This window comes from Otolemur garnettii, unplaced genomic scaffold, assembly GCF_000181295.1.
Source record: "Otolemur garnettii isolate 467f Iridium unplaced genomic scaffold, OtoGar3 scaffold00054, whole genome shotgun sequence".
In the NCBI taxonomy this organism is placed as follows: domain Eukaryota; kingdom Metazoa; phylum Chordata; class Mammalia; order Primates; family Galagidae; genus Otolemur; species Otolemur garnettii.
The window spans coordinates 7699210-7713953 of NW_003852449.1; the positions used below are offsets into that span (position 1 = coordinate 7699210).

The 14744-nt window shown below is 37.9% G+C and overlaps 1 protein-coding gene across 1 annotated transcript; it reads left to right on the forward strand.

Moving 5' to 3' along the window:
• The first annotated feature begins 67 nt into the window (after window positions 1-67).
• On the forward strand, window positions 68-3625 carry LOC100960376 (HORMA domain-containing protein 1-like). Its single transcript, XM_012806555.1, is given in 3 exon segments — window positions 68-317; window positions 2890-2940; window positions 2943-3625. Coding segments are annotated over 3 exon segments (984 nt in total).
• The last annotated feature ends 11119 nt before the right edge of the window (window positions 3626-14744 follow it).

Below are 14744 nucleotides of genomic sequence, written 5' to 3' on the forward strand. Positions count from 1 at the left end.
AGAGACGTGGACACAGGGCTGGCCTCTGTAGGAGAGGAGAGCGGCTGTGCCCCAGCCCCGGTGAGACATGGACACAGGGCTGACCTCCGTAGGAGAGGAGAGCGGCTTCAGCCCCCAGCAGAGACGTGGACACAGGGCTGGCCTCTGTAGGAGAGGAGAGGGGCTGTGCCCCAGCCCCGGCAGAGACGTGGACATGAACACAGGGCTGGCCTCCGTAGGAGAGGAAAGCGGCTGTGCCCCAGCCCCCAGCAGAGACGTGGACACAGGGTTGGCCTCCGAAGGGGAGGAGAGCGGCTGTGTCTCAGCCCCCAGCCCCGGTGAGACGTGGACACAGGGCTGGCCTCCGTAGGGGAGGAGAGCGGCTGTGCCCTAGCGAACATGTGGCATCAGTGCCTGGGAACGGTTGTGGAGACTGGGACTACTCCCTCCTCCATCAGAGACCCAAATGTTGCACCGTAAGCTCCCCCCCATCATCCTCATCAGGACTAGTGCTTTCACTCATCATCAGGTTATAAAAGGGGAGCTTGGCAGCCCAACTTCACTCGGCCTTGTTCCCCACTCTGGGGCTGAGCAGGGAACAGAGGACATCGCTAATTTCACAAACCAGTGTACCTTGAGCCAATTGAGACCCAAGCACATACCCATCAGCTTCTCTTACAGCAGGTGCTCACTCTTAAACCCCATCTACTGGTCTGGAGGTTGAACTACAAAATCCAATTCAAAACCAGATGTGGCAAAGGCTCCTTGCTAGAGAATGGATCAGCTGCCTGAGACCTCTGCAATTCCAGTCCTGCAGAAGGTAGCGAGCCCACTCCTGTGTCTGATACATTGATACTACAACCAGCGTGTAAGACAGCCAGACACTAAAGCTTCCGTAACTAGAGATCTCACAGAGAGCCTTGACTCCCTCAAAGTACTCTCAACTGAAGCCAAATGAACAAACAGAACATACTTTACCATCACATCCTTCAGGGGGAAAAATAAAATTAAAAAGCCCATTAAAATGAAATTGAAAAATAAGTAACAGATTCTTTAGATGGAAAGGAATCAGCATAAGAACTTTAGCAGTATGAAAAACCAGATTTCAATATCCCCAAAGGATCCCTCTATCTTTCTAGCAATGAATTCTAATCAAAATGAAAACCTGAATTGACAGATAAAGAACTTAAAACATGGATTGTAAAGAAGTTCAAATAGATTCATGACAAAGTTGAAAACCACCACTAAGAAACCAGAAAAATAATTCAGAATATGAATAAAAATATTGCTAACAAATAGATGTTAGGCCTGGTGTGGTGGTTCACGGCTGTAATCCTGGTGCTTTGGGTGGCAGAAGTGGAAGGATCACTTGAAGCTAGAAGTTCAAGATCAGCCTGACCACAATAACTAAACCTCCTCTCCAATAAGAATAGAAAATTTAGCCAGGTAGAGTGGTGCATGCCTGTCATCCTAGCTGCTTTGGAGGCTGAGGCCAGATTGCTTGGGCCCAGGAATCTGAGGTGGCAGTGATATCACTGCATTCCAGCTTGGGTGACAGAGACCTTTTCTCAAAAGAGAGGGAGAGAGAGATTTAAAAATAAAACAGAACTTCTGGAAATGAAAGATTCATCGAAGGAATTACAAATTCAGTTGAAAGCACAGGTCATTCAAATTAACCCAGTCAGACAAAAATAAAGAAAATAATTTTTTTAAGAATTGAATAAAACTTTTGAGAAATATTGACCATGTACAGCATATGAACCTATGATTCATAGGTATCCCTGAGGAAGAAGAAAAGGAAAAAGTGGGAGAAACATATTTGAGGAAATAATTGGAGAAAACATTACTGGTCTTGCAAGAAATTTAGACATCAAGATACATAAGGCTTAGTGACCGTCAGGGAGATACATTGCAAGACCTACTTCACCGAGGCATACAGTCATCAGAATACCTAATGTCGGCTCGGCGCCTGTGGCTCAACCGGCTAAGGCGCCAGCCACATACACCTAAAGTGGCGGGTTCAAATCCCCAGCCCGGGCCCGCCAAACAACAACGATGGCTACAACCAAAAAATGGCCAGGCATTGTGGCGGGCACCTGTAGTCCCAGCTACTTGGGAGGCTGAGGCAGGAGACTCGCTTGAGCCCAGGAGTTGGAGGTTGCTGTGAGCGTGATGCCATGGCACTCTACCCAGGGGGACAGCTTGAGGCTCCGTCTCAAAAAAAAAAAAATACCTAATGTCAAGGTGAAGAAAAACATTTTAAAAGCATCAAGAGAAAAATACATGATCATTTATAAAGGAAAGAAAGCCCATCCAACTAACAGTAGAATGCTCAGCAGAAACCTAACAAGCCCAGAGAGGTGGAGGCCCTATGTTAAATATTTTCAAAGGAAAAAAAATGTTAGCCATCAATTTTGTATCCTGCCAAACTAACCTTTATAAGTGAAGGAGAAATAAAGTCTTTCCCAAATAAGCAAAGGGTAAGTTCAACTTTGAACACAGCAAGGACAGCTGGAGATTTATAGCCAACAAGCAGGATAAAAGGGTCCATGAATAGAAAATTACTAAGAGGAGACATCAAGGGTAGGGGCATTCTTGCTAAAGTAACCAGACAGGATTCTTGCTGAAAACAGGCCAAGTACATGTACATAAAATGTGGGGGATAAGGAAGTTGATAAGGTATCAAAAGATGATGAGCTTTCAGGAGGGAGTGAGAGTGTAGGATTGTTGCTAACATTGGACTAGGTAGGCCAAGCACAGGACAGGAACCAAGGTCAAGGCCTACTTGAAAAGAGGGCTGAAAGGAGTCAGACTAAAGTTAAGAAGAGAGTATTTGTCACACCCTTTGAGCTGCCAGGGTGTTCACATCTTAGCTCTCCTGGTTAACTTTAGACCCTAAATCCAAGTGACTCCTCATCTACAAGATTTATATTCTATTGCAAAATCTGGGACTTTTACCTAACAATGTTTGACTATGAAACTTTTTACTACAATGAAGTTATACCCACACATTATCTATCAGCCTCCTGGTTTTAAGGGTGGTGATTGTGAAGGAGTAATATTTGAATGGGAGCCTATGTACTTAAATGTGGGAGAGGTCCCAATACCCTTTCATACCTTCAAAGTAAAAGTGACGAATGAAAAGGAACAAATGGAAAATATTGACTCAACTATACTGTCACCAAAATACTTAAAAACACCACTTCAAAAAATCCTGATGGACAAAAATGATGATACACAAGATGAACAAGAGCATTGTGATGATTTTGACATTGAAACTAAAATGGAAGATCAGAAGAAAAACTCTGCATCTTCTGAACTTGGAGAACCAAGTTCATTTTGTGAGAAAGAGGAAATTAGGAGGCCTAAGGAAAGTCCACATCTTCCAATTTCTCATTCTCAGATTGAGCAGTTGGTCAGTAAAACATCTGAACTTGATACATCTGAAAACAAAACAGGAAGTGGAAAAATCTTTCAGAATAAAATGGCAAATGGAAATCAACCAGTAAAATCTTCTGAAGAAAAACGGAAGAGAAGTTTCCATGAATCTGGGAAAATGAAAATGGTCCTTCATCACTTTGATTTTTCTAGTCAAGAGTCAGGACCAAAAAGGAGAAAGTTTAGGCAACCAGAGGAGCACATATGAAATTATTTTTTTCTTCTAAACATTTGCAAAGTTCTTTTCAACATTTCAATTAAAGGATGCTATTTTAATGTGTATTTTCCCTAACTTTGAAAATACATATGCAGTTTTAAGCAGTTCACACACTAAAATGAAATTCTTAGCTAACTACCATATTGTGGTTCTTAATCTCATTTGGGATTATTTGAATAAAACTAAATTTATAAGTGTCATGATTCTGTTCAATATTGATCTATCTTCCATTTTGGTGGATACTTCTTTTAAATATATGTTAACTTTAAGGCCTTGTGAAGACATTTTTGAAAGAATGTTTACTTTGGCATTCAAATTTGCTAGGGATTCACTTTTCATTTCTGTTAAAACTACACCATTTAACTGGGTGTTTTAACACTGTGTTGTTATTAAAAAAATGTTCTTTGATACTTCTATATAATGTTATTAACATGAGAGCATATATTGTACAGTTTAAAAATTGGTGCTTTATTTCGTTTTTTACATTTTTTACTTTTATTTATCAGCACACAAAGATAACTGATTTTAAAAGTCTGGCATTTTTATCGGTCTAAATAGAATAAGTATTGTTCAGCAAAAAATATTTTGCATTTCTGTTGTGAATGGTGAAGCTTTTGATGTTTTGTTTGTTTTTAACTTGTGCTCCAATCATTCTGCATAGTTACCGTATTAACTACAACATCACTCATAAAACTTTCAATAATATATCTAGTACAGACTATCAAATTGTATTCTCACTCTGGAACCCCACCTCTATTTCTAGAACTTTCTTCAGTACCAAGGTCAACATTCAGGAATTCTACCATCTTTGGTCAATGCCTTTTCCCAAGACTGTTACCTAGAAACTTTCCCTGACCCAATAAATAACTATCTTCCTCCCCAAACTACCATCTCTGTACCTTCCAAAATGACAACTAGCTATTTTACTAAAAGAATACATGAAAACACCCTATTTGACAAAAGCTAAAGGACTTGCCAGCTATCAAATCACAGGCATTTTTCCAAGAACCTTTGGAGATAATGATCATATTGTGTGGATGAATTCAAAGGAATGATTCCGGTGGAGAGAATTTCATGCCCCGTGAGACAACGTAACATAACACTCTCCCAGGCTGCTGGGAAAAGCAAATAGGATCAATTAGGACCATATCTGACTCCAGCATCAAACAGTTCTTAGACACCACAGCTCTACCAAGTAGGAATATATATCCTTTTCTTTTTCAAATATATTTTGGACAAAATGATAGAATTGCCATTGGAATGTGGTAATGCAATTTAAAGATTAATATCGCCTAGCAGTAACCTAAAACCCCACAGAGTTCATAGGCATCACTGTGTTCTCCATTCCACATTTATCTTTTTGTTTCCATTGATTTTTTTTTTTTAAATGGTAATGGCTCTAGGAAAATTACAGCTCTCTTTAAACAACAGGCCAGTTTAGCAAGCTCATTCATTATTGGCTCATCTTCATTCTTGGGTACTTTGGTCGTTTTTCACTCCCGTGAAAAGCTTATATAAACATCAAAGTCACCCCTGTGACAACTAACACAGAATCTGTAATGAATTTCTCCCCAATTAAAGAGCAATTCATCCGATTCTATTCCCAGAGAAAAACATAATCTATATGCAAACTGCCGATAGGAAGAACGGTAACTGTATTAAGCCGATGTTAGGTGTACACACACACTCGTGCACTTTTACCTGGCTGAAGTGTGCTGGTTTAGCTGCTAGAAAAGTGGCCTAAAAGAAGCCTGATGCTGGGGCTCTGCCAGACTATGCCTCTGAAGAAATCTAATCCCACCCAGCTGCTGCCTAACTCTATTATAAAATTTCTGCTTTCTTTTACTCACTTATTTCAATGTTATGCATTTACAGTATACATTATACAGCAGCTATGGTTTTCTTTTCAACGATTTATTCAGATGTAATTTACCTACCATAAAATTCACTTGTTTTATGTGAACAATGATTTTTAGTGAATTTGCAGAGTTGTCTGGCCTGCACCACCTTCCAGTTTTAGATTATTTCCATCCCATTAAACGATCCCTGGTGCACTTCAGTCACTCACCATTTGCACACTTATTCCCAGGCAGAAACCAATCTACTACGTCCTCCTTAGATTTCACTAGACTAATAACAAAATCAATGGAGGCCCCCAGGATGGGCTCTTTGTACCTGGCTTTTCACTTTACATAATGTTTTTGTGGTTCATCCACACTGTTACCACGGGGCAATATTTCATTCTTTTTCTTGTCAACTAAAAGCTCTTATCATCTCTTTTTTAAAAATTAAACTATGAACATAAGCAAAGAAGATGACAGCTAGATGTTTACAATTGTCTTTAAAAATGATCTTGGCTTCTCTTTTTGCTTTTCAATGTAAATCAGAAAAAAAAAAAAGAGATTATTTTGCTTTAGAATCACCAATATAATTACAAAGGGTCACGAGGCATTTTTCAAATTTCATTAATGCAAACTGTAGTGTTATATTTGAACGATTTTACAAATTATGAGTTATCCTGTCACATTTGTCTTCAGACTGACATTATTTACAAAATGATGCTCTTAAAGATTTCATGAATATTATCAGTAGTAGCTCCCTTGTATAACCTTCTTCAGAGGTACCAGAAATTTTCATTATGATACTCACATGTAAAATTCCTCCAATGATTTTATAAACTCACTGGTTTACAAGGCACTTCAATGAGCCATTGACAAAAACAAGGCCCAAACTCAAGAAGAAAATAATTATTATAGAATCATATCTTATATTTGATGCATGCTATACTCTTTAAAAATATGGTATAGTATATATCACATAATTAAACTCCTAACATAAAAACAAGTTCTAACTGGATTTTCACGAGCTTTTATACTTACTCAACTATATTAGTGAATTTAAATATGTATATCATTGAAGAAAATGCTGTTTTTAACACACGTAGTTGAAATGCATTACATGTATTAGGTGGCTGTAACAGAATTACATTCTCCTCTCCCTAACCCCTCTGACTTGCAAAGACATTTTTTTATTGATAAATTGCTTTGATCAATTTAATAACTAATTCAGTTATTCTCTCTACCATGCCTCCTACCATTTGTGACTGTAGATGATTCAAATATGCACATACATGACCCTTATAGCATATTGGCTTTGATTGTGCTTAAAATTCTTAAGTCTGGCGCTGTCTACCCCCATTCAACTTGAAACTCCTTTCTGGCATGATACCGCCTTAGAATTTATCACTCAGAATAGCTCTTTCTAGCTCAGGTTCAACGCTCTGAATTCACCTTCACTGGCCAATCTTATTCCTTCACACACACGTTTCCACTCCCATTAAACTGTTCCTTCAATCTTGCTTTGAGTACCTATCCTTCAGGCTTTCACAGGCTCTGGCCTTGACTCATCTGCTTAAGCTGCCTAGAATCAACAGTGAGCCATTTCGGTGACATACTTATTTCTACTATGGCTGCCAGAAAAGATGTAGGACATGCATTAAATTTGAATTTCTAATAAACCACAAACGGCTTTTAAGTATCGTATGTCCCACGCAATACAGAGAAATCCAAATTTAACTTGGGTGTTCTGCATTTTTATTTGCGAAATTTAACACCCATATTCCTACTTATGAAATCTTCAACCTTGTCTTTACACTGCTTTCATTTTGCCAGCCTTTCAAACTAGGTAAGCCAAACTGCACCCTGAAGACTAGCTATAGAATACACAGGGTCCGCTGTAATGTAAATATGCGAGCTTCATAAAAAAAATTATTAGGAAATACCAGACGTTGACAGCGACGTGGTAAATCAAGCTTGAGGCCCTTCTAAAAACTGGGCCTGGCAACTGCTCTGGTCACACGCCCATGAAACTAGCCCTCTGAATATTTTACCCTTTTTTCATTCCTGAGTTGCAAGAAATAGTGTCATAAAACTTCTGATCCATTCATCTGCTTATTCTTATATTCAATAAATACTTACTGAATGCTTATGATGTATTAGGCACTACTAGACGTGCTGAGTATAAAGTACCAATCAGTTTTTTTAAAGTTGATACACATCATCGGATATACAATATACACATCGTTTATTATATAAGATATACTTTATAGACCTCTTATTCTAACACTTGAAAAATACTCCAAATAAGAAGGAAGGAACAGTTTAGTTGGTGTGGAAGGTGGCAGGGATGAAAATTAGCTTTCGTCATTTTAAAATCCCTATTTTATGTCCTAAGCAGCTGTTCTGAGACTTCACCGCTCTCCTTTACCCTGAAACCCATGTCCATTCTTAACTGTCAACAGACCAGAACACTGGCTCTTTTTTACTAAAGACATTGACGTCATCCAAAATAGAAACACTAAATATCCTTCAGGGATACCTTCAACTATCCCTGGTCTTCCTTGTTGTTTGTAAACGGTGTCCCTCGCTCTATTCTGTTCTACTCTAATTAATCCATTCTAGTTTATTCTATCCTTTTCTATTCCATTCCCCCTTCATTAAATATCATCCTTTAATCTCTATGATTTCATCAATATCCATCTATGATTTCATCATCTTTTTGTCAGTAATTACTCTTACATCTTTAAATATATCCCTTCTACTTTTTCAATGTACTCCTTCAACTTAAAAGAAATTTCTTAAATCATGACATTTCTGAGTATATCTTGGTTTGGCTTGCGTGCCTACAGTGGGTAAATTTCTCAGAAAGAAGACTACTCAGGCTACCTCTATTTTCTTATCTCTTATTCCTTAACTGTATGCAACTTCTTTTTTTTTTTTTTTCAAAATAACTCCAATATCTATCCTTTTTTAAAATTTCAGATTAATACAAAGTATATCTGTCCTCTTAGTGGTCCAAAATGAAATCCTAATTGTCAAATCTGGAAATATTTTCTTAATCTCTATTTACTGATGTAAATATTGATTGAAATTAACTTTTCTTCACTAAAATGTGACTCTCTTGACAGAGTCCTTGACATCACGCATCACTCGCTCCCTACTACCTGTACCAATGGTGCTCCTATTGACATGTGCTCACCCCCCTCCAATGTTTTTCCCGAATATCCCCTCAACTGACAGATTCTCCTGGATCTACGTTCTATAATATGGGAAAGGACCCTTTCCTCTATATAAGGAGTTCTCTGCAGAGAAACCTAGAAAAATGTATACCTTTGAGGGGACACAAAATTTTGCCTATTTTAAAGTCCCTCAAGAATACCCAAAACACATTTTTCAAATAAATTAGAGTCTAGAAACCCCACATTAAGAATGGTGCTTTGCGTGCTCTGTCTCAGCAATTTTCTCCACACCACCATTTTGCCTTTATATATACAAAAGAAACCTGAACGTTAACACCAGAGAGCCCATCGTCAGTCACAAATCCCCACATTTCCAACTGCCTGCTGGACACACCCCACATTGTGCTGTCAGCCCCTCATACTCACACATCTGAAACTCCCCAAGACAAGCCCTCTTGAATTCTGATTTTTCAACTGCTCAATACATTTTATTAAATTTAGTATATGAAAGTTGGTCTAACTCTGATATATTCCTCATCCTATAGTTCTGCTTTTTCCAGAATCTAAGTGGGATTATACACTATGGAATGTTTTTAGTTCAGCTTTCCTCACTTAGCATAATGCAGTTGAAATTCATCTATGTCCTCATATGAATTGACAGCTCACCCTTTGTTTTATTGCTGAGTGATATTTCATTGTATGGCTGCACCACACGCCGTTTATCATTTCCACAGCTGAGGGATTGGGGTTTTTTTCAGTTTGAGGTTACTACAGATAAAACTGCTGTAAATAGTCATATCCAGACTTTCTGTGTGAATGGGGGTTAATATTTTACTTAGGCAAATACTGAGGAGCAGGATTGCAGGACTGTATTATAAACACATGTTGAACCTTACAAGAAGCTGCCAAACTGCAAACTGTAGAATTTTGCCTTCCTACCAGCAGAGCATGAATTCTACTTGCTTTGCCTTCTTGCTGTAGTGTCAGTCTTTTGAATTTGTGTTTGTCATTCAATACATGTGTTGCACTATCTTGGGGTGCTTTCAATTTGCATTTCTCTAAGGACTGATGATGTTAAGCATTTTTTCATATGCTTATTTGGTATTTTATTTATTGTTACTTTATATCATTTAATGTGCTCACTGTACCTACATTCTTCTTTTTTTTTGAGACAGAGCCTCAAGCTATCCCCCTGGGTAGAGTGCTATGGCATCACAGCAACCTCCAACTCCTGGGCTCAAGCGAATCTCCTGCCTCAGCCTCCCAAGTAGCTGGGACCACAGGCATCCACCACAACGCCCGGCTATTTTTTGGTTGCAGCCGTCGTTGTTTGGCAGGCCCGGGCTGGATTCGAACCCGCCACCTTAGGTGTATGTGGCTGGCGCCTTAGCCACTTGAGCCACAGGCGCTGAGCCACATTCTTCTTTAGGGAAGTGTCTCTTCAAGCTCCACCTTCCCTCAGCAGCATGGCATTCATTTTTTTTCTTCCAAATTTGACTCATCTTCTTTCCAGTTCTGTTCCTCACAAAAACTACACCTAGTTTCTTTCCTTTCTCACTGTCCCAACCATAGTTCAAGCACCACGATCTGCTGTCCCTCTCTGTGGGACCTGTAATTTACCCTATGCTACTTAAGTGTTTACATTTTTCCCCACCACCCTTAAGAGATCATTAATTTTGCCATAGTTCTAACATAGAGCTTTAAAAATGCATTTCTCATACAGATTATAAAAAATGTTCTCGTATGTTTTTTGGTTTTCGCATAATAGTATTTTTAACTCTGTATAGCAGGAAAATAACAATTGTGGTCAGAAGCTAGCCTTCTGTGTACCACAAAATCTCATCTCTAAACAAGTCGGCAACCTCCCCCAAAAGAATCTGACCTTAGGGCAGAAATAAGCAGCTTCTGCTCTTTTTGTTTTCACAAGTGGAGATAAAGACTCCTCACTAGAGTAACACAGGAGGCAGTGGGAAGAGCTGATTGGGGAGGTGGGTCCCCTCTGGCAGCCCAGCCTCCATAGCACAGCACAGTGACAGGAGCACAAGTGTTTAGCCAGACCATTTCATAACACAACCTAGAAAGAATCACAAAGACTAACAAAAACTAAGCAAAAAAAAAAAAAAACCCACACAATTATTAGTTCTTCTACCTAAGTTCCTCTCCAGCTTGAGAATGTCAACAGTACATTTGGATGTCCTATAGAGAAATACAATTATTTTTATTTGTAAACTCAAAATCATTTATCAGTCTATATTATTTGATAATATCTCAGCTGTGATTTATAAAACTTATCAATTACATTATATGTTGCTGTGCATGTGTTGGGGGGTAGACCTTGAGTGATTTAATAACTGTAATGAGCTTTCTGAGCTAATGTTGTACAAGGATGGTTAGATCTTCAGGGGCCTTGATCTGCTAATAGTTTGGCCAGATGGACAGGTGTGGCCAGATAATTTACTGGAAGGTACTCCAATAAGATCAATCTCTGAAGATATTTATATACTACATAAAGGTTCACCAAGAAGACCATCTCTAAAGGAGAAGTGCTCGATAGTCCCAGGGAATAGATCGGGATAATCCGAGGGACACAAGTATCCCCTTCTATAGATTTCCATCAGCCTTTTCCAAAAGTCACTACACTGAAGCTTTAGGGATCATGAACAAAAGGCAGAAGGTTGGTACAGAAGTTACACATGAGGACAATAACATATACTTCCCCTTAATAGCTACAACTGCTGCGGAAGATTCAATCACGGAAGGAGTGATGTTTATTCAGCAGACTATACCTATACTAACTATAGATTCCCCTCTATTCTGATATTCTTGCCAAAATGAATATTAATTGCCTTAGAACATATTCGCAGTCATATTCTCCTGACAATATAATTTTTTTTTGCAGGGAAAAAAAGTGCAAGCACAAAGATTCACTAGTCTTTTCCTATTTCCTATAACTAATAGAGTCTACTCTTATTGAAAGGCTGACGAGCATGTTGAAGATTTAATTTCAGTGCCCCTGGAAGACACATTGGAATATTATGATACTGTCCTGCAAATAGATGTGGTATATGCTGAAGTGGGAGTGGCCCTCTTACTATTACGTCAAATGAGCGACTGGCAAATTGCTTACTTCCCAACTCTCCAACCTTGGGGTTTAGTACCTGAGAGGAGAACATATCCATTAGGACAGTGATTTCTAACCAGTATGCCACAAGAGGATCTTAGGTGGGCTGTGGAGAGTTTTAAAAATAATTAAATTATTTTTGAAAGAAGTTCAAAGGCACAGTTAAGTATATTTTATTTGCTCTTTTTTTTTTATCAACATAACTTAAGTATACCTAGAAGTTTAACTATAGGTTCAAGTTAAGCCTACTAGGAGAAAAAGGAATAAAAAGTTATTTTTTAATTTGTGGACATTGCCTGGTTAATTTTTTCCTAGAAATAGTAAAGTTCTCAAACATCAGAAGCACTTGAAGATAGGTTTGTCATTATATTTTGCTTTCAATACTATTTAATAAGTCTTTCTCCTCAACTTGGGGTCAAAGATGTTTTGGTGTTTATTAAAATTATGCCATATAATTCATTACTATAGATATATTTACTTATAGCATTAAGGCAGAGTTATTGGGCATCATGACCTTGAAAAATATCTACTAATTGCATACTTAATCTAGCTTTTGATAAGAAATAGAAATTCACCCATCCTCTCTATTCAGGGGCAGAAAATACACACATATAAAATAATAAGAAACAAAATAAAAAAGCTACACAGGAAGTAGGAAATGACTATTTTAGAAGGGCAAAAGGAGGAGAAATAATTTTCAGCTTCGTTAGCTGGGGTTACTTTTAGGAAAGAGATGGAAATGGGGAGACTGTCAAAATTTAGAGACTCAATGATAGAAGTGGATAAAGACACCCAGGCAGAGGGTGCTGAGAAGCTGAGGCCTAGAAGAACACAATGGAACAGTTCAGAGACCCGTAAGTGGGATAAGGGAGAAATTAAGTTAGAGGTGTTGGGTAGGGTTAGAGAAAGTTGACTGCAAGAGGAAAGAAAGAAAAAAAATGAAAGCGGATAAGAACTAGGCAATGCTGGAAGGAGAGAAAAGGGAAGAAGAGGAGGATACTGAGGAACACAGACTTGCATGGGTTGATCCAGGGTGAAGAGGGGTGTGGTGATCTCTCTCATTGCTGAAAGTTCATGAGCAGGATTACGCGGCGAGGTTAACAATAGGTATGTCAATATAAACTCCAGCTGTGCTTCATGTAATCTTCTCATCTAGACTGAGTCTATGCCCAAAATATTCAATGAGAGATCCCCAAAGATAAATCAAAAGATTTATCAATAGATCTATTTATCAATAGATCAAATGTATGTTTTAGAAGTTTCTATCATGGTAGAGTTACCATGAAATTATTATTCAGAATACCTACGAATTCTTCCATGCAACTCGGAAAGAGGTTTCATAAATGTCTAATATATTACTTTATTCAATAGGAAAATGTCAGATTCAGGGCTACGGATGTTATCAGAACAGGACTGACCTTTTTCCCTCCTCCCATCCCCAAATGGATCATCTTTTGTCCAGCATGTACACAATTGAAAATAATCTGATTGTGCATTCAACTGGCTGCCCGGTAACAGAGAGTTCTCAGAATGTCTGACAGTATTTCTTGTAAGAATCAGACATGATAGAGAGAAGGGTACTTACTGATGGAGTAAAAGACTTTGAAATGTCATTTTGGATCAGTGCACAGCCTGATTCAAGGGTGTACAGATGGAGGAGTCTGAGGCTGTAGGAAATACGTGTGTGTCAATAGCTGGATGTGCCCTGTAAATCTAAACTGGCCACTCTTTTTTTTAAAGCCAGTTGCTGAATTACCTCAGCTTTCCCCATAAAGGATTTTTATGTTATCTGAGAACTAGGATTATTTAGTAAACTTACTACTTCCCACAAAATTTAATTATTTTGGACACGAGTCAACATACAGATTATTTATCTTATTTTAATGATTGACAGACATTTCCTACACTGTTACAAAGGTCAGACTAATCAGAACCTAATTAAAGATTCTCACACTCATATACACCCCCCCAACGTAGCCACAAATAATTAACTTAATTTGACATATTAAGCTGAAAAATATATATATATATATAATGATAGAAATTCTCAGTTGATAACATCTTGTATGAGTCAAAAATCAGACTTCTTTAGAATCCTGCATATATTACAGTCTGTCTTATAGTGAAAGTCACGTAAGAAATCAATTTATTAGTGTTTCTACTCATTTATCTTTGTAACTTCCATAGTTTCTCTATTTTATAGGAAGTTGATGTGTTATTTGGTGCATAAATAATCATAACTATTAAACTTTCCTTGTGAAGGATGGTTTTTAGTATTAGAAAGTGCCTTTTACAGGACCTTCAAATACTTTTTGGCTTGAATTCTACTTCAATATTAGGATTACAACCCCTTTCTTTCGGTTTACATTGCCTATTACTTTCTCTATTATTATGTTTAACCTTTATAAATCATTTTATTTAGGTGTACACTGACTAGAACACACAATTGGGAGTCCTTTAAATAAATGAATTGCATACATATTTATTAATATAACTGATACGATTGGTTTCAACTCTTTAATACTATTTTCATTACATTATATTTCCTATTTCTTCTCTATGTGATCTCTTTTGTCTTTCTTATTCAGCTTTCTTTTGAAACTGTGTTCTTTTTGTGTTTTGTTTATGTGGTTTGTGTGTCAATTTCAATGTTACCCTTTACCTCTAACCTACTTCCTGATTAACAATGATATAACAATTTTCTTGGCTCTTTTGTCTTTTCTTTCCCTTCTCATTTCTTTAGTTTATTATTCCTCTGTCATTACATACACAGGCACTTCCCGGGTTACAAACAGGATAGGTTCTGTAGGTTTGCTCTTATGGTGAACTTAAATGTAAGCTGGAACAGGTACATTTACTTGTCACCTGTAATACGTGGCCTCTGTAAGTGCGAGTCGTACGTCAGATGGATGTTTGTGACTCAAGGACTCACTGCAACAGCTTCTGTATGTAAGTGTGAGTTATGCCTAAGT